The 21235-nt window shown below is 41.3% G+C and overlaps 1 protein-coding gene across 6 annotated transcripts in view; it reads right to left on the bottom strand.

The window, feature by feature from the left end:
* LOC145342028 (uncharacterized) overlaps nucleotides 1–21235 on the bottom strand; it is a 186529-nt gene that overhangs the window by 105537 nt on the left and 59757 nt on the right. For 4 of the 6 annotated variants that reach the window (XM_080187172.1, XM_080187176.1, XM_080187175.1 and 1 more), the window contains 6 exons: nucleotides 13343–13499; nucleotides 12437–12481; nucleotides 10208–10249; nucleotides 4666–4719; nucleotides 2278–2337; nucleotides 428–481 (listed from right to left, as the gene is read on the bottom strand). In XM_080187172.1, the coding sequence (XP_080043298.1) occupies nucleotides 428–481; nucleotides 2278–2337; nucleotides 4666–4719; nucleotides 10208–10249; nucleotides 12437–12481; nucleotides 13343–13499 (412 nt within the window). The remainder of the gene's footprint in view (nucleotides 1–427; nucleotides 482–2277; nucleotides 2338–4665; nucleotides 4720–10207; nucleotides 10250–12436; nucleotides 12482–13342; nucleotides 13500–21235) is intronic. The other 2 variants (XM_080187174.1, XM_080187177.1) reach the window with 1 other exon arrangement.

Here is a 21235-nt window from a genome sequence, read left to right as displayed (position 1 = left end):
ATGACCTATCAATTTTCCTACAATTGAATTGGTCTGATTTTGTCAACGCCACCAAATTGAAATGTTATAGGATTTTGGTAGCTGAGTGCCTGCTTTAAATTGATTGGGCAATTTTTTTAAAAAAACAGGTTGTCTTGTCAAGACTACTGTGTGACTTTTTGAGATAAATGTTTCAGCTAGGATTCTGTGTGGACTTTGCATTTTAATCCTCCAAGTGCTGGAACCACACAACGTACTTTCTTCTCCAGCATTTTTACAATGTTTTACATCTTTATCAACATCAAATTTCAACTTCACAACTCAACTTCCCAACTGTGGTCAGTGACCATACCCTAGGAAACAGGAAACAGTTATCTCTTTGTCCCTCCTACTATCCCCTTTGCTCCCTCTATCATTTCTTCTCTAAGAAGGAAGGTGAAGGACTCACGCTGCTTCTGGTAGATCTTCATCAGTCTTAGCCTCCTCACATATCTGCACCAGTCTAATGGAGAAAGCGAAGAACAATAAATGGTTGCATATTTTCTGTTAAATCTATCTCAGAGCTACCAAATCCATGGGAGGGATAGTGCGGGTTCATTGTGACACATGTGTCAGGATCCACCCACTGAGAATCTCAACTATTGATCCAGATGGACTTATAATTTGCATGCCTATAATGGGTGCTGGTACCCAACTGGAACAGGATTTAGTGGTCGTGTTATGATACAGAGGTTTCTTTTGAGAAATAATGCTGAATCCCCCAAAGAGGAATCCCTCACCTTGTAATCTGTTAAAAGAATGTGGGAAGGTGTGACGTGTTCTTCAATAATGTTTAGTGGGTAACTATGATTTGGAGATGCCAGCGTCGGACTGGGGTAAACACAGTAAAAAGTCTCTCAACACAGGTTTATTTGGCAGCAAAAACCACTAGCTTTTGGAGCGCTGCTCCTTCATCAGGTGAGTGGGATTTCAGTTCAGAAACAGGGCATATAAAGACACAAACTCAATTTTCAAAATAATGATTGGAATGTGAGTCTTTACAGGTACTCAAATCTTAAAGGTGCAGACAATGTGAGTGGAGAGAGGGTTAAGCACAGGTTAAAGAGATGTGTATTGTCTTCAGCCAGGACAGTTAGTGAGATTTTACAAGTTCAGGCAAGTTGTGGGGGTTAGTTGAGAACGGCCTCAACCAGTACCGGTATCTTGGGTTCATGTCACATTTAATCTGTGCTCAATCCTCTCTCCACTCACATTGTCTATACCTTTAATACTTGATTACCTGTAAGGTTTGCATTCCAATCATTATTTTGTAAACTGAATTTGTGTCTTTATATGCTCTGTTTGTGAACTGAAATCCCATTTACCCGGCGAAGGGGCAGCACTCCGAAAGCTAGTGGCTTTTGCTACCAAATAAACCTAGTGGGTAACTAACAGCCATACCTGACATTCACTTTAAAATGCACTCTTTACAATTTATTTATTTAACTAACAGGGAACCTTAACTAATAAATTAATAAAACTAATAACTAATAAAATAAGATTCTAATGGATGTTGTTCAATTAAATGCAATGCCCATTCATTAACAAAAATAAATAACAATAGAATTTAGTCAGTCTCAAAAAAAATACAACCAGGTTTTGTGTCTTTTGGAACCTTCTGGTGTTTCTCAGTTGATATCTCTGTCTGTAAGTTCTTTCTGATGTGGTACCTTTTGCAGGTTAGATGGGTGAATTCTGTTAAGAAATATCTGAAACTGGTAGGTTAGAGAGCTTCTCTCTCCCTCTCAAGACTTGAGAGGTGGCAATTACTATTTCCCATTTTTCCCTTTGTACACTTTTTTATACCTGTGATGACCTACCAATTTTCCTACAATAGGATTGATCTGAATTTGTCAACATCATCAAATTCAAATGTTATAGGTCCCTAGCAGCTGAGTGCCTCTTCAAATAGATTGAGCATTTTTTTAAAAAACAGGTTGTCTTGTCAAGGCTACTCCATGATTTTTTTAATACCAATGTTTCAGCTTGGATTCTGTGTGGATTTCACATTTTAAACCTCCAAGCACTGAAATAAATACCAACTTTTAAAGGGACTAAGCAATGTAGTCTCCTCTTTAGCATTTTTTTAATGTTTTACATCTTTATCAATGTGAAATTCCAACTTCACAAACTCAACTTTACAACAGTCGTCAGTGACCATACCCTAGTAAACAGGAAACAGTTATCTCTTTCTCCCTCACACTGTCCCCTTTGCTCCCTCTGTCATCCCCTCTCTGAGAAGAAAGATGAAGGACTCACGCTGCTGCTGGTAGATCCTCATCAGTCTTAGCCTCCTCACATATCTCCTTACATTCCGGTCTAATGGAGAAAACAAAGAGAAATAAATGGTTGCATATTTTCTGCAACTCTATCGCAGAGATAGAAAATCCATGGTAGGGATGTGCCATGTGCCAGGATCTATCTACTGAGAATCTCAACTATTGATTTAGGTTGACTTTTAGGAGTCAAGCTTCCTAATTTGCATGCCTACAGTGGGTGCCTGTACCCAGCAGGAACAGGGTTTCATGAGAGTGTTACGATGCAGAGGTTGATCTCCTTTTGAGAAGTAATACTGAATCCCCCAAAGAGGAATACCTCGCTTCAAAATCTGTTAAAAGTGTGGGAAGGTATCAGGTGTTCTTCAGTAATATTTAGTGGATAACTAACAGAAATATCCGACACTTGGTTTAAAATGAACACTTAACAAATTATTTATTTAACTAAAAGGGAACCTTAACTAAAGAAGTAACATACCAATTAAAACAAGATTCTAATGGAATGCTGTTCAAATAAATGCAATGTTCATTCATTAATGAAAATTAATAAGAAGAGAATTTATTCACTCAAAAAATATAAACCAGGTTTTGTATCTTTCAGAACCTTCTGGAGTCTCTCAGTTGATTTTTCTGTCTGTAAGTTCTTTCTGATTTGGTAAATTTTGGTGGTTAGATGGTGCATTCTTTTAAGAAATATCTGCAGTTGGCAGATTGGAGAGCTGCTCTCTGCTGCTCAAAACTTCAGAGGAGGTAGTTACTAATCTCCCATTTTTCCCCCTGCACAATCTTTTATATCTGTGATGACCTATCAATTTTCCTACAATTGAATTGGTCTGATTTTGTCAACGCCACCAAATTGAAATGTTATAGGATTTTGGTAGCTGAGTGCCTGCTTTAAATTGATTGGGCAATTTTTTTAAAAAAACAGGTTGTCTTGTCAAGACTACTGTGTGACTTTTTGAGATAAATGTTTCAGCTAGGATTCTGTGTGGACTTTGCATTTTAATCCTCCAAGTGCTGGAACCACACAACGTACTTTCTTCTCCAGCATTTTTACAATGTTTTACATCTTTATCAACATCAAATTTCAACTTCACAATTCAACTTCCCAACTGTGGTCTGTGACCATACCCTAATAAACAGGTAGCACCTATCTCTTTCTCCCTCACACTATCCCCTTTGCTCCCTAGGTCACCTCTCTCTGAGAAGAAAGGTGAAGGACTCATGCTGCTGCTGGTAGATCCTCATCAGTATTAGCCTCTTCATATATTTGTACCAATCTAATGGAGAAAGCAAAAAGAAATAAACAGATGCATATTTTCTGTTAACTCTATCTCAGTGCTAGAAAATCCATGGTGTGGATAGCGAGGGTATATTCTGACATATCTGACTGAGAACCTCAATAATTAATCCAGGTGGACTTTATGGAGTCAGGCCTCATAATTAAAACACCTATAGTGGGTCCCTGTACCCAGCAGGAACAGGATTTAGTGCTGATCAACAGGAAGCAGTTATCGCTTTCTCCCTCACACTATCTTTGCTCCCTCTGTCATCCCCTCTCTAAGAAGGAAGATGAACAACTCATTTTGTTGGTTTCCTTACTATTCTTGGTTTCTTCATATACTATCCCTGGTCTGATAGTTAAACCAGAAAGAAGGAAATGACAGCAGGTAGGCCATCTCTATAAACCTACACAAGTACACACATAGTCAAAAGACCCAAACTCTGCGGAGGACTGGATTCATTTCAATGGGAAAAAAAAATTCCACAGGAGCGCTACCCAGAAGGTGATGGCAAAAATCTACATCATAAAGATGCTGCAGCACAGAAATTGCAGCTGATGCAGGGTTCTGTATTAATTGAGCCATACTGAAAGTTTCTGTGAGTCCTGTAACCTGCTTCTTATTGTTGATATTGTTGGATTTTTGCAGCAAGAGTAAGTAGTGTATTACAGCACACAATCTGAGAAAGAAATGGATGAAGAACTACTTTATATTATGCCTTTCATGACTTCATGATGTCCCAAACTTCTTCAAGACATGAAATATTGTTGAAGCATTGGCACTATTGTAACATGGGAAACGTGGCAACCAATCATCACTCAGCAAAGTCCAGGAAACAGCAATGTGATAATTGTCAGCTAATCTGTTTTAGTCGTATTGCTTCATTCTCTCTCTACATGTGGAAACGTTCAGTATCTGTACATGGATACATTTTATATCTATATATGGATACATTCTGTATGAAATATGGACACATTCTGATCTATGCTTGGATACGTTTTGTATCTCTCTGTATTCTTTCTAAATTAATTAACACATGGACTTGGTTGTGAACTTTTGTTCAGTTACTTTGGAGGTTAATGACTTACTCTTCAGTGGGTTGATCATCACTGCTCTCAGTTCCTTCACACATCTTCACCAGTCTGTCAGACAAAGAGAGACCGATCAGTCGGAGAAACTAGTCATTTGTCAATTTTCGCTGTCAGTTTTCTGTGTCTCTGTGCATTCTCTGGAGGGGAGACAGCCCCCTTCAGATTAACATTTCTCTGAAAGAGTAACATGTGCTATGGATAGAGGAGAAACTGTAGACTTGCTGTACTTGGATTTCTAGAAATAATTTGATAAATTTCCAGATCAAAGATTAATGTAAAAAATAAAATCTCACAGTGTAACATTGAAGATTGGCCAACAGAAAACAGAATATGCATAAATGGGTCTTTGATAGCTAGGATGGATGAGTGGAGTCCTGCAGGTGTCTCTCTGGGACTTCAGCATTTTCAATTTACATCCATGACTTACACAAGGAGAGCAAAGTCATGGTAGCTAAATTTGCAGATGATATGAAAATAGGATGGAAAGTGTGTTATGATGAAAACATAGAGTTTGCATGTGGATGAGTGTTTGGGAAAATATCTGGCAGATGTAGTGCAATGTGGGAAAGTGTGAAGTTGTTTACTTTTTAGGAAGACTAAAAAATTAAAAAAAATCCTTAACTGGCGAACCACTGTATAATTTGAGATGCAGAAGGATTTAGGTATTTTCATGCACAAGTCACAAAAAGGCTAGTATGCACCAGCAGCAAATAATAAAGAAGGTTAATGGAATGCTATCCTTTTTCATGAGAAAAAGTGAACATAAAAGTAAAGATGCTGTGCTTCAGTTACACAGGGCATTGGCGAGACTGCACCTCAAATACTCTTGTGCAGTTTTGGTCTCCTTATTTAAGGCTTGAAATGCATTGGAGGTGATTCAGAAGAGGTTTGATAGATTGATACCTGGAATGAGCAGGTTGTTTTATGAAGTTGTCTTACATTGGAAAAGCTGGGCTTGTTTCCACTAAAGTTTAGAAGAGTGAGGGATGACTTGATTGAATTATGTAAGATCTTAAGCGGTATTGACAAAGTGGATATTGAAATGATCTTTCCTCTTGTGGGTGAGCCCAGATTTAGGTGGCATTGTTTAAAATTAGGGGATGCCCTTATAAAACAGAGATGAAGATAAATTTACTTTCACAGAGTAGTGCAACTTTGGAATTCTCTGCCTCAGGAGGTAGTGGAAATGGGATCACTAAGCATTTTAAAGGCAGAGGAAGATAGATTTGTGTTAGGCAAATGATTCAAAGATTATCAAGGTAAATTGGGAAATATGGAACTCAACACAAACAGATCAGCCATGTTCTTATTGAATGGCAGAGCAGACTTGAGGTGTCAAATGGCTTACTCCTGTTCTTATTTTGTATGTCCATCTGATTGTGTTTTCTTCTTTGACAGAGATCAAATATAAATGAAGTGAATGGAATTCGGTATGCTAATTTGGCTCAGTTATCATACTCTCATATTTAAGTTATTAAAGTGTCACTATTATGTGCACATGTCACTACACCAGAGATATATGCACATAATCCAAACGTACACTTCAGTGAAGGAGTGCTGCGTGTTGGAGTTGCTGTCCTCTCTGATGAGACATTACATTCATAAGGCATAGACTCCCTTCTCAGGTGGATGTAAAAGATCTCATGGCATTGTTATGAGAAGAGTGGGGAGTTGCCTTTATCAACAGTCCTCCCTCAACCACCACCACCCATATCAGATTCACTGCTCTTCACCTCACTGCACTGTGTCAGTCCCAGATTGATTGCTGTATTTATCTACAGCAGCAGGGATAGCACCCCAGAAAATAACTGATGGGACACAAAGCACTGAAATACATGATGAGGCACTGCATGGTGGCAATTTCTTTATCTCAATATTTTAAAATTAGTTCAGATAAGACTTGTAGAGGCTGGTATTAATTGGAAGATTTGAATGAACTAGAAGATGGCAGGACTTGCATTTATTAAAATATACTTAATATCCTTAGGACATCTCAGGGGAAAACCAAGTCATTTTTTGTTGTAATGTGGAGATATAGCAGCCAATTTACACACAGTGAAGTCCCACAAAAAGAAATTGAGATGCTGTGACTGAACAGCTCATTTGATTTCAGTAGTTGATGGATAGGTATTGGCCAGACCACCAAGACAGCTGCTGTTCATTCTCAGACAGTGCATTTGGATCTTTTACATCCAAAAGAAACCAATAAACTCAGTTTATTGTATCATCTGAAAGAACACATGGGGATGTGGGATCCCTGCAAAAACAGGTATCTAACATGATGTTTTGAGGTTCCTGTTAGGAACATTAAGCTAAAATTAGCCAAACTGAACCTGACAATGTGACATTTTATTGTCAGCTTTGACTTTGTGAACTCCTGAACATAAGAACTAGGAGCAGGGGTAGGCTCGAGCCTGCTCCACCATCCAATACGATCATGGCTGACCTCATCTCAGCCTCAACTCTGCTTTCCTGCCCATTCACTATAGCTCTTCAAAATCTTACTAATTAAAAATCTATTCACTTCTTCTTTAAATGTATTCAATGTCCTGGCATCCACCACACTCTGGGGTAGTGAGTTCCACAGACTCACAATCCTTTGAATTTCTCTTCTTCTCTGTTTTAAATCTACCATTCCTTATCCTAAAACTATGACCTCCTATTCTAGATTGCCCTACAAGAGAAAACACCCTCTCCATATCTACTTTTTCAATCCCCCTTATCATCTTGTACATCTCAATTAGATCTCCACTCACTCTTCTAAATCCCAGGGTAAATAGGTCTACACCGCCCAGCCTCTCTTCATAAGATAAATCCCTCATATCTGGAGTCAACCCATTGAAATTCCACTGAATCATCTCCAATGCAACCACATCCCTCCTCAAGTAATGGGCCAAAGCTGTTCTATATGCAGTCTCACTAATGCTTTGTAAAGTAGTGGCAACGCTTCACTACTTTTATATTCTATTGCTTTAGCAATAAATGCAAAAATTCAATTTGCTTACTATACCTGCACATTAGCTTTCTGCAATTCATGCACGAGGATACCCAGATCCCTTTGCACCAAAGCACTCCAAAGTTTCTAGCCATTTAGATAATAATTTACCTTTGTATGTTGCCTACCAAAACAGATAATCTCACACTTATCCACGTTAAACCTCCATCAGCCAAATTTTCCCTCATTCACTTAACCTATACATATCCACTTGTAAATTTCCTAAATGGAGGTGGTCTAATTAGCAAGTTTGCAGATGACACAAACATTGTTTCAGATAGTGACAAGAAGTTTCAGATTGTGACAAGGGTTGTCAAAGTATACAGCAGGATATAGATAGATTGCAGACTTGGGCAGAGAAATGGCAGATGGAGACAAATGCGAGGTGATGCATTTTGGAAAATCAAATTCAGGTGTGAATTATGCAGTAAATGGCAGAACCCTTAAGAACATTGACATACAGAGGGATCTGGGTGTACACATTAACAGAAAGTGGCGACAGAAGTATATAAGGTGGCCAAGAAGACATGCAACATGCTTGCCTTCACTTGCCGGGGCATTGAGTATAAAAATTGGCACGTTAAATTACAGCTGTATAAAACTTTACTTCAGCTGCATTTGGAATATTGCCATATGACCAGAAGGATGTGAATGCTTTGGAGAGGGTGCAAAGAAGGTTTACCAGGATGTTGTCTGGTCTGAAGGGTTTTAGGTATGAGGAGAGGTTAGATGAATTTGGATTGTTTTTCACTGAAAAGATGGAGGCTGAAGGGTGTCCTGATAGAAATCTACAAAATTATGAGAGGCATAAATAGGGTGAATAGCCAGAAGCTTTTTCCCAGAGTGCAAGGGTCAACTACGAGAGAACACAGGCTTTAGGTGAGAGGTGGTAAGTTTAGGGGAGACATGAGGGGAAAGTTTTTCACACAGAGGGTTAGGGTGCCTGGAATGCATTGCCAGTGGAAGTGGTGGAAGCAAGCATGTTAGCAACGTTCAAGGTGTATCTTAATAGACACATGAACAGGAGGTGAACAAAGGGAAAGAAACTGTGTAATGGCACAGTCTTGGTAGACTTAAGGGCCTCTTTGTGTGCTGTATTGTTCTTTGTTCTTGATTATTACAACTTACTATTCCACCTATTTTAGTGACATCTGCAAATTTGGCTATAGTACTTTCCATCCCTGCATCCAAGTCATTAATATAAATTGTAAATAGTTGGAGCCCGAGGACTGAACCTGTGGCATTCCAGTCACATCTTGCCAACCCAAAAAAGACTCATTTATCCTGACTCTCTGCTTTTTGTTAGTTAGCTAATTCTCTATCCAAGATAATAAATTACCCCAAATTCTAGATGAACTAACCCTGTGTATTAACCTTTTGTGTGGCACCTTATCAAATGCCACCTGGAAGTCCAGATATACTATATCTACAGGATTCCCATTATTCAATTGCTTGTTACATCTTTGAAGAACTCAAACAAATTGGTGAAACATGAAATGGGGTTTGAACTGATAACCTTCAACTGTAGAGGTGTGAGACAAAAGCTGTCACTCTTTTAGTTAGTTTAAGGCATGATTTGATGATGCAACAATAATGTTGAAAAATATGTGCACAGTGAATTAGCAGCAACTGTGACCTACATTTTAAACATACACATGATTTCCATCCTGCAAACACAAACACACATTGTCCCAAACACTCTAGTTTCACAGATCCCCACTGGAACTCCTACAGGAGGCTAAGAGAATCCCTTAAATACACCACAGAACTCTGCTGTAAGCAGATTGTGCGCAGTTTGTATTTTTTTGGGGGTGGGAGGGGTGTTCTGCTGGCCTCCCACTAGAATTGTGACAGGAGCCTGATAAATTGCCCTCCTCCCACCCCATGACAAACTTTCAAGGTAACAAGCTGTATGTATCTAAATGGATTGCACTTACCTCACATATTCACACTACAGGATAGAAATCACCGCAACATTAGCTGCTGGATGTTTCCTGCTTGGGTTAATCCCTCTGTTAAAATAGTGGCCATTTGCTCAATAATCTCACATTCATTCTCAGGCCTATTTCTACAAGGCAGTGGCATTGGGTGAAGGTGTTGGTGAAGAAGCAGTTAGTTTGCAGGTTCAGTAAGAGCACTATGATAGTCACTCTTGCACTCAATTTGACAATTACTCTGCGTTGTTTCACATTACACTTGGTGGGACTGAGACTTTCGTTTTGATCCCTGGTACTTCTGTTAAGTCATTGCAGCCCAGCCTGTTTTGATCAGTGAGTTAAATTAGAAGCACTTTATTTGCCTACCAAGTGTGGCAGATCCTGCAAAAGGCTGTGTGAATGCTCAGTCGATGAAATAAGGATACTGAGGAATTGGAAGCAAAAGCGCATATATAGTATTGAGGGTGTGATCTAATTGAATGAGAAAACAGGTTTGAGCAGCTGGATGGATGTCTCTTGTCACTGTGTAGCAATGCAACTGCCTGTATCTGGTAAAGCTCCCAAACTCCACACCTATCTGCACAGTCACCACATCAAATGCACTTACTCCGCATCCACATCCTGCTCCTCGGTGATGCTCCACAGCTGCCTGAACAAATTACAAGTCACATTAGTTTGAAATAGCACAACAGTTGAAGAATCTCCCTGTCATGCATTAAAAAAATTGCTGGGAGAATAAATATTATTTAAGATTTTTCAGGGCAAAGATAAACCAGTCGATAAAGTTCTGTCCTCTCTCATTTCCCAGGCACCTAAGGTCTTCAAATGGTTGTGTACGATGTTCATTTTACATATAGAGAGTTAATGAAAATCGGAGTTGGATGGGTGGAGATGGGAGGTGGGAAAGTTTGCAATTAGTTTATGTTACATGCAGCTTCTGCTGTTTGTCAAGCAGACAGATTAGATTCAATGCTTTTTGCACACTGGTCATGATCTCAAAACCAATCCAAAGGATGTCTCCTGATCCCAGACCAAGGTAGGGTTGGAATTCCAATAACTGTTCACATACAATTACCTGTAAATTATAATTCACCTTTTCACGGCCATTCTGCCAGTCATGGATACAGTGCGACTGGCTAGACACAAACTCAATATCTGGCACAAGTCAGACTAATTTTGGTGCTTGGAACCCACAGAGGGATCTTACAAAGTGATGCAGGTAGTGTGACCTTCAGAGATCGTCTGACTGCCACATAACACTGACACCTGACAACAAATAATGCTGAGACAGGCTGCCTGTTAACCGAAAAACACAGATTCACAGCCTACACAGAATCTCTCATTTAAATACAGGTTATTGCCACCCTGCACTGGTCATTGAATTCATCCTTTTATTGTGTGCAGTTTCCAACCCATGATGTAAACATAGATATAAATACATTCCTGTCAAATGCACAAAGCATCATAAACCACTGACTGGTACACAGGAGCACAGACTGACTGATACGCACAGAGCACAGACTGACTGGTACTTACAGAGCACAGACTGACTGGTACATACAGAGCACAGACTGACTGGTACATACAGAGCACAGACTGACTGGTACTTACAGAGCACAGACTGACTGGTACATACAGAGCACAGACTGACTGGTACATACAGAGCACAGACTGACTGGTACATACAGAGCACAGACTGACTGGTACATACAGAGCACAGACTGACTGGTACACAGGAGCACAGACTGACTGATACATACAGAGCACAGACTGACTGGTACTTACAGAGCACAGACTGACTGGTACATACAGAGCACAGACTGACTGGTATGCACAGAGCACAGACTGACTGGTACATACAGAGCACAGACTGACTGGTACACACAAAGTACAGACTGACTGGTACTTACAGAGCACAGACTGACTGGTACATACAGAGCACAGGCTGACTGGTACGCACAGAGAACAGACTGACTGGTATGCACAGAGCACAGACTGACTGGTACGCACAGAGAACAGACTGACTGGTACATACAGAGCACAGACTGACTGTTACATACAGATCACAGACTGACTGGTACTTACAGAGCACAGACTGACTGGTACATACAGAGCACAGACTGACTGGTACATACAGAGCACAGACTGACTGGTACATACAGAGCACAGACTGACTGGTACTTACAGAGCACAGACTGACTGGTACATACAGAGCACAGACTGACTGGTACATACAGAGCACAGACTGACTGGTACATACAGAGCACAGACTGACTGGTACGCACAGAGAACAGACTGGTATGCACAGAGCACAGACTGACTGGTACATACAGAGCACAGACTGACTGGTACATACAGAGCACAGACTGACTGGTACGCACAGAGAACAGACTGGTATGCACAGAGCACAGACTGACTGGTACATACAGAGCACAGACTGACTGGTACATACAGAGCACAGACTGACTGGTATGCACAGAGCACAGACTGACTGGTACACACAGAGCACAGACTGACTGGTATGCACAGAGCACAAACTGACTGGTACACACAGAGCACAGACTGACTGGTACACACAGAGCACAGACTGACTGGTACATACAGAGCACAGACTGACTGGTATGCACAGAGCACAGACTGACTGGTATGCACAGAGCACAGACTGACTGGTACATACAGAGCACAGACTGACTGGTACACACAGAGCACAGACTGACTGGTATGCACAGAGCACAGACTGACTGGTACATACAGATCACAGACTGACTGGTACATACAGATCACAGACTGACTGGTAATGTACTGAATTTTTTGCAGTTACAGTTGAATTATTTACCCTTCGTTATCCTCTTCTGGTGACTCCTCACTTTGGTTCCTAGAGCTGCAGCAATGGGAAAGTACATACAGTGACCAGATAAAAGAATAAGAAACCGTTTCGTTTCATTGGCAACTGCCAGAATAGTAACAACATTCAAGCTCCTATCTCACACCCTACAAGATGGCTACACACCCTGGTGTCATAGCCAGAGCCTGACACTTACATGACAAACCTCAAAACAGCTTGGTAAGAGCTGTATTATCCTCAGATTTATGAGTGGCATCTGGGTGTTCCATTTTACTATTGTTATAGTGCTTGTTATGGAAATGTTTTTTTGTGACCCATGTGTTAATCGACACTCCTCACCACCAGCATTAATAAAGAAACGCTGATTTGACAACTGATCAAGGAGCACACAGAAAAAGCCAACTTCCTTCTGTGCATGTGAGAAAGAGTGGAAATCAAACCCTGACAAAAAGGCACATTTCCTGGGGTCTGGGACAAGGGCTTCAGTACATCATTGCCCAGATCATCCAGGCAGGAGTTCAGCACTTAGCATGAACTCGAGGAGAATTCAGAACATTTTCTTTTTGCCATTGGCTTCATCACTTGTGATTTAAATGATGAAGGACCTTTGGAGATTGAGACAAAGAATCTGGATCTGTAAGCAATTCTTAGGACTCCCACCCCCCCACCCCGCCCCCTTAGTTTGGCCTGTGAATCAAAAGTATTTTTATTGAAATACTTAACCCTCATTATTGTTGCCTTTGATGGCTTATGTCTTGATGTAATTGTCTTTTGTAACACTGCCTTTGTTCTCTGCCCATTATAATGTTTAACAAATTGCCTTTTATTGCTGGACAGCAATGAAGAATCATTTAAATGGAAGTAGATGTGGAAGCGTGTACACAATGAAGATAGTACCTCTGTGTTACCACTGCTACTTCTGCGACTATTGGTTCTTTTGCGACCTGTGCCACCGTCTCACACTCGCTTGTTTGTGTTTGAGCATCATGGAGTTGAAGCTGTTCATTGCAGTCATTCTCAATGTCTTCCAACACCATCTCCTTTGGAACTGGAACTGGAAATGTAAAACTTATTATAGTGATTTACAGGGACTAATAGAGATTACAGGGGACTAATTGAGGTTAACAGAAATTACACATTATGGAAGTTAATAGAAATCACACATTACAGGGACTAATTGGGGTTACACATTGCAGGGTATAAATATCATAAAGCATTTCAACACCAGAAACAAGCCAATTGTATTTAACAGGTCAGTGCTAATGTATATGTCCCACATAAGTCTGGTACCAGTACAAGGCACACATTTCAGGCATGAAAGAGGTTACACATTACAGGAACTAACAGGAAAAAGACAAATGCAGGGCGGGGGGAGGTTCAGATCCATTCTATACATAATAATGGGAACTCAGATTACAGGAACAAAAAGGAAGTAGACAAAGATTCTTCATCTTAAAAGCACATATTCAGACCTGTCTTCTTTCAGAGAATCATCAAAACACGCAGAAGAGGAGGCTATTTGGCTTGTTATTCCTTTGCTGTTTCTTTGAAGGAACATTTATGGGTAGTCCCACACACATGACTTTTATCCTTAACATTGCAAATTCCAATTCTCTTTCAACATACTTTCAGGATTCAAGACAACTTCCTGGATCTTGCCAATGATTCACTACACAAAATAGATGTTCTCTGCCTCCTATATCAAAACTTATCTTAATCTCTGAATACTTTAATTTGGTCATCCTTAACCTCCTCTATTTTGAAGAGAACAGCCCTAACATTTCCAATATCACCTCACAACTGAAGACCTGTAAAGGAATATGGGCTACAATATACAGAGTAGATACAAGTAATTAATTTAATTCAATAAAACATGCACGGTGGCACAGTCAATAACATTGATGCCTCACAGTGCCGGGGACCGGGTTCGATTCCCGGCTTAGGTCACTGTTTGTGCAGAGTCTACACATTCTCTTTGTGTCTGCGTGGGTTTCCTCCGGGTGCCCTGGTTTTCTCCCACAGTTTGAAAGACATGCTGGTTAAGTGCATTAACCATGCTAAATTCTCCCTCCGTGTACCCGAACAGGTGCAGGAGTGTGGTGATGAGGGGATTTTCACAATAACTTAATTGAGATGTTAATGTAAGCCAACTTGTGACTACTGAAGTTAAATTAATTAAGGTACATTTTTGAAGAGAAAAATTGACCAAGAATATACATAATCAACTCTCTTCATATCAATGTTACATAGGATCATAGATAGAATCCCTATGGTACAGAAGGAGGCTATTTGGCCCATTGAGTCTAAACCAGCTCTCTGAAAGGACATCTCACCCAGGCCCACCTCCCTGCTCTATCCACATAAGGCCATGCATTTAGCATGGCTAACCCCCTCCAACCTATATATCTTTGGATACTAAGGGGCAATTTAGCATGCCCAATCCACCTAAACAGCACGGGTGGAATTTCACAAGAAAAATTCTAAGCGTCCAGCTAGCACGAAAACAGAAAAATTGCTAATCCATTTTTTGGGTGAAGTTTTACTCCCAATCTTTTTCTAGCTACTACAGGCAGTGGGTGGGGTTTAATTATCCAGACACCCTGATCAGGAAGCAGAGGGAGCTATTATGTTTCTGTGTCTGTGTATGCACAATTCTAACTGCAGAGTGTGAGAGAGAGAAAACTGTCAGACCTCTGCTGTTGCAGTCAGCCATCCCTCACAATCATGAGGTCCCATTACCGATCGTAAGCTCCTTAACACCTGAAAATATAGCAACTGCTGCCCCCCCCACACCACTGCCCAGACCAATCACGCCCTCCCCCTCCACCAATCACCTTCAGAGAGATAGTGGACTCCCCTCTCCCTCCCCCCACCAATTACACACAGAATGGCAATGGGCTCCATACTAAACCAAACTGATTGCATGCAGAGCAGCAATGGTCTTCCCCTTCGCCCCACCAATTGGAGGCAGAGTGCTGAGTGGCTCCCCCCCTCCCCGATCAGGCTGTCCCAACCTGGCCCCGTCCCCTTCAGGCTCCCCGTCAGGCCCTGACCCCATGGGTCCTTTTCTCTTCAGTTCCCATCCCCCCCCATAGGCTCCACATCCTTCAGGGCCACCCCTGGCATGGCCCAATGGACATGCCAAAGTGCCCAGCAGGTATTGCCAAGGTGCCAGGCTGGCACTGCCTTACTCTAGGCCTCACTGAGAATCCACAATTGCCTCTAGTTCTACCAGTGAGGCCAACACGACTATTCCCCATTCACGGGAAGCAGTTGTTTTCCTCGCCAGAGAAGGCATCTCTCGGTGAGGCCATAAAGGCAAGTGAGCCCAGCTGTTTAAGCGATGGGCTGAGTAACCAGATGCAAATACACAGTTAAATATATTTAAATAATTTAGTCAGCCTCTCGCTGGACATGGGCAAGAGGATGACCACGCCAGAAATCAAGTGCCAGGAAGATTGTGAGAGCGAGAAATCAACTGCGATCCCAATTTCTCAGTTCTTCTGTGATTTTACTGGCTCGCTTCGCCGGTAGGTGGACCAATGAAATCACTGCCCACATCTTTCAGACTGTGTGGGGGGAACAGGAGCACACGGAGAAACCCACACAGTCCCAGGGAAAATGTGCAAACTCCAACTGGACAGTCATCCAAGGCTGGAATCAAACCCAGATTCCCGGTGCTATGAGGCAGCAGTGTTGACCACTGTGCCACCGTGCTGATAAAGATTACTGACATCTACAAGGCATTATCCTAAGGGTCCCCATGGTGACAATAAGCACTAAAGTACAATAGTTGGGTAAGTCTGGGTAAGGAAAAAGACAATCAGATAAAGGAACAGTAGGCCCCAAGTCTCAGTATCTTACTGGACGCAATACGTTGACCAAGCTTTTTAACCAACTTGCTCATTAGTCGGCCCTAGTTTTTCAGGAAACAACTCAGAAAGATATTTCTTAGAAACTGAATGGGCAACCTAATTATAGTGGAAGGGTCTTCTCAACTAAAATGGGAGAATGAGTAGAGCTGGTCTTTTATTGAGTGAATTACTGCCTTCCACATCATCATTTAATTATACAACACAAAAAAAAATTCATTCTAAGTAATTCCATGTAATTTGAATTGTCAGTTTTCATTAGGGGAGAGTGTGGTAGTGATCACCTCAATGAGAGATCCATTTTCGTACTAATGAGCCTCACACGCCCGGGATCAAGATAGTATTACATTGATATTTGATGGATATTTGAGTTCTCTTTTAATGTCTAATTTTTGAATGATATTTGTAGAAGTATAGAATCATAGAAGAGTGCAGAAGAAGGCTATTCAGCCCATTGAGCCTGCACCAGTGACAATCCCATCCAGGCCCTATCCCTGCACCCCCATGCATTTGCCCTGCTGTGGGGCAATTTAGCATAGCCAATATACGTAACCCTTTGGACTGTGGGAGGAAACTGGAGGACCTGTAGGAAATTCACACAAACATGGAGACAACATGCAAACTCCACACAGACAGTGACCAAGGCTGGAATTGAATCCAGTTCCCTGGGTGCTGTGTGGCAGCTGTGCTAACCATTGTGCCACAGTGAGATTCTCTCATAGATGTAAGATTTAATTATCTTTTTGGAATATTATATAAGTTATTATACTCTTTGCATAACCACCAAGTTGCTTGCTTTTTATAATATTAAATTTATCTGTTTGCTTAAAACTTAAATAGTCACATCTGACCTTCAGTATCAGACACTTCATAAACCCAACTCCTATTCTCCTTGGTGGGGGAACAATATCTGAGGTATTCCCACCTGCACCCTTACAATATTTGGGAAATTACCATTGAGCCAAAAAACAGCCGAATTCAACACCATGGGAAGGAAGATAGCACTTAGATTGACTTTCCTCCTTTGTGGCAGGAGCTAGTTGAATTCTGCAAACCCAAATTATGTGTCCTTAAATATAACTCCCTCTGGCTGAAGTTGAGGGATATGCCCAATCTGACTTCAGACTAACGGTTATCATTTAAAAACACCCAGACCCATATTTCTGGTAACCTCATGTAAACCTTCTCTGTATTGTTGCTAAAGTGCTTCCTGAAGAATAGGGCACAAAAATATCCAAAGTACTTTGGCTGAAAGCCACCTTTGATATGTTTTGTTTTCATACTCTGTGTCTCTATTTAAAAGCTAAATAATCCAAATGACCTCTTAATCAACTTATCAAATTGCCCTGCTATGTTTAAGGATTTGAAATACGAACACTGAGATCTCTGTGCTCATTTACACTTTTCAAAATTGTGTCTTTTATCTTTTCACCCCCAGGACAAAATAAATTTTCATTTGGAAAAGCGTTCTTTTATGATATCACAGAACTACAGAATTGCTAATGTGCAGAAGGAGGCCATTCGGCCCATTGTGTCTGCATCAACTCTCTAAATGAGCATTATGACTTAGTGCTATTTCCCTGATGATTTTCCCCATACCCATGTTTCAATTCAAATATGATGTGGAGATGCCGGAGTTGGGCTGGGGTGGGCACAGTAAGAAGTCACTTTCACCCAACTCTCCTCAGGTCACCTGATGAATGAGTAGCACTCTGAAAGCTCGTGATTCCAAATAAACCTGTGGGGGCATTAACCTAGTGTTGTGAAACTTCTTGCTCAATTCAAATATTCACCTAATGAACACCTCAATTGAAACTACCTCCACACACTTCCAGACATAGCAATCCAAACCCAAATCACTCACTGTGTGAAAATATTTTTACTCACGTCACATTTGCTTCTTTTACAAATGACTTTTAAACTGTGCCCTGCCATTCCTAATCCTTTTATGAGCAGGAACACTTTCTCCTTATATACTCCTCATGATTTTGAACACCTTTATCAAATCTCTTAGGGAGTGCTGCACTGTTGTAGGTGTTGTCTTTTGGATGAAACACTAAACTGAGGCCCCATCTATCCTCTCAAATGGATGTAAAAGGACCCATGGCACGATTTTGAAGAGAAGCGGGGCTCTTAGCCCTGATACTCTGGTTTTTGTTCATCCCTTTATCGACATCACAAAACTGATTGGAGAGCCATCCAGACTCAAAACATTAGCTCTATTCCATCTCTGTGGTTACCGTCAGCCCTGCTGAGATTTTCCAGCATTTTTTGTTTTTGTTTCAGATTTCAGCTTCCACAGTAATTTGCTTTTATCACAAAACAAATTATCTGGTCATTATCACATTGCTGTTTGTGGGAACTTGCAAATAGGAATTATAAAATTGGCTGTTACGTTACAATAGTGACTACATTTCAGAAGTACTTCATTAAAATGTGACAGGAACGATTAATAATCTTACGGTTTGGGATCAGCTCAGAAGGAGCGATCACAGTATGGTTGAATTTAAAATACAGGTGGAGCGTGAGAAAGTAAAATCCAATACTAGTGTGACGTGCTTAAACAAAGGAGACTACAATGGGATGAGAGAGGAGTTGGCTAAGGTAGACTGAGAGCAAAAACTTTACGGTGGGACAATTGAGGGGTGGAACGGCAAATTGTGCGGAGGGTGTGGAGAGTCTGCAGAAGGATCTAGATAGGCTGGGCGAATGGGCCAGGAAATGGCAAATGGAATTTAATGTTGGCAAGTGCGAGGTGGTCCACTTTGGTAGGAATAATGGTAGGAAGGATTATTACTTACGTGGCGAAAAACTGCAGCAGGCAACGGTGCAGAGGGACCTCGGGGTCCTTGTGCATGAGTCGCAAAAACCCAGCCCGCAGGTGCAGCAGGTGGTCAGGAAGGCGAATGGGATGCTGGCCTTCATAGCGAGGGGGATTGAATATAAAAGTAGGGAGGTCTTGCTGTGGCTGTATAGGGCATTGGTGAGGCCGCAGCTGGAGTATTGTGTGCAGTTTTGGGCGCCGTACTTACGCAAGGATATTTTGGCCTTGGAGGGAGTGCAGAGGAGGTTTACTAGGCTGATGCCGGAGTTGAGGGGGTTGAGCTATGAGGAGAGGCTGAATAAACTAGGCTTGTACTCGTTAGAGTTTAGAAGAATGAGGGGAGATCTCATTGAGACGTATAAGATGATGAATGGGATGGATAGGATAGAGGTGGAGAGACTCTTCCCGCTCAGAAAAGATAGTAGGACTAGGGGGCACAGCCTCAAGATAAAGTGGGGGCAGTTTAGAATGGAGTTGAGGAGGAACTTCTTCACTCAAAGGGTGGTGAATCTCTGGAATTCTCTGCCCGTTGAAGTGGTGGCGGCTGCCTCGCTAAATATTTTTAAGACGTGGGTTGATGGGTTTTTGATAAGAGAGGGGATTAAGGGTTATGGGGAGAGGGCGGGAAAGTGGAACTGAGCAGCGACAGATCAGCCATGATCTTATTGAATGGCGGGGCAGGCTCGAAGGGCTAGATGGCCTACTCCTGCTCCTATTTCTTATGTTCTTATGAACACCGGCGGGCTTTCAAAATGATTTTTCACAGCGCTCAGCAAAAGTATATACCAGTGATAAGGAAGGATTGTAGAAAAAGAAATAATCAGCCATGGATATCTAAGGATATAAAGAAGGGTATCAGGTTGAAACAAAATACATACAAAGTGGCAAAGATTAGCGGGAAACTAGAGGATTGGGAAGCCTTTAAAGGTCAGCAGAAAGCCACACAAAAATAGCTATAAAGAAAAGTAGGATGGATTACGAGAGTAAACTAGCCCAGAATATAAAAGCAGATAGTGAAAGTTTCTACAAATATATAAAATGAAAAAGAGTGGCTAAAGTAAATATTGGTCCTTTAGAGAATGAGAAGGGGGATGTAATAACTGGAAATGAAGAAACGGCTAAGGCATTGAACAGATATGTTGTGTTGGTCTTCACAGTGGACGCCACAAATAGCATTTCAAAAATTGATGACGAGAAGGGTATGGCAGGTGAGGATCTAGATACAATCGTTATCACTAAAGAAGCAGTGTTAGGTAAGCTAATGGGGCTAAAAGTAGACAAGTCTCCTGGCCCCAATGGAAAGCATCCCAGGATACTAGAAGAGATGGCAGGGGAAATAGCAAATGCACTAATGGTAATTTACCAAAATTCACTGGGCTCTGGAGTTGTTCCCACAGATTAGAAAACAGCAAATGTGACGCCAATGTTTAAAAAGGAGATAGACAAAAGGCGGGTAACTATAGGCCAGTTAGTAAGCTTAACTTCTTTAATAGGGCAAATGCTTGAATCTATCATCAACAAAGAAATAGCAAGAAATCTGGATATAACTTGTCCCATTGGGAGGATGCAACATGGGTTCATGAAGGGCATGTCATAATTGACTATTTTGGTGGAATTCTTTGAGGACATTATGTGCGCAGTGGACAGTGGGAAACCTGTGGAAGTGGTGTATCTGGATTTCCAGAGGGCATTTGAAGAGGTGTTGCACCAAAGGCTGCTGCATAAGATAAAGGTGCATGACATTACGGGTAATGTATTAGCATGGGTGGAAGATTGGTTAACTAACAGAAAACAAAGAGTGGGGGTAAATGAGTATTTTTTGGGTTGGTGATCGGTGACTAGTAGTGTATCTCAGGGAGCAGTGCTGGGACCCCAATTATGTACAATTCATATAGATGGGGGCCAAGTGTAGTGTGTCCAAATTTGCATATAACACAAAGATGAGTGGTAGAGCAAAGAATGCAGAGGACACTGAAAGTCTGCAAAGAGATGTAGATTGTCTAAGTGAGTGGCAAGGGTCTGGCAGTTGGAGAACCATATTGGTAAATGTGAGGTCATCCATTTTGGTAGGAATAACAGCAAAATAGGCTATTA

The sequence above is a fragment of the Carcharhinus amblyrhynchos genome, chromosome 4 (assembly GCF_965287045.1).
Source record: "Carcharhinus amblyrhynchos chromosome 4, sCarAmb.v2.hapA, whole genome shotgun sequence".
Lineage (NCBI taxonomy): Eukaryota > Metazoa > Chordata > Chondrichthyes > Carcharhiniformes > Carcharhinidae > Carcharhinus > Carcharhinus amblyrhynchos.
The sequence above is the reverse complement of the archived record's forward strand: the minus strand, read 5'-3'. Positions and strand labels throughout refer to the sequence as shown.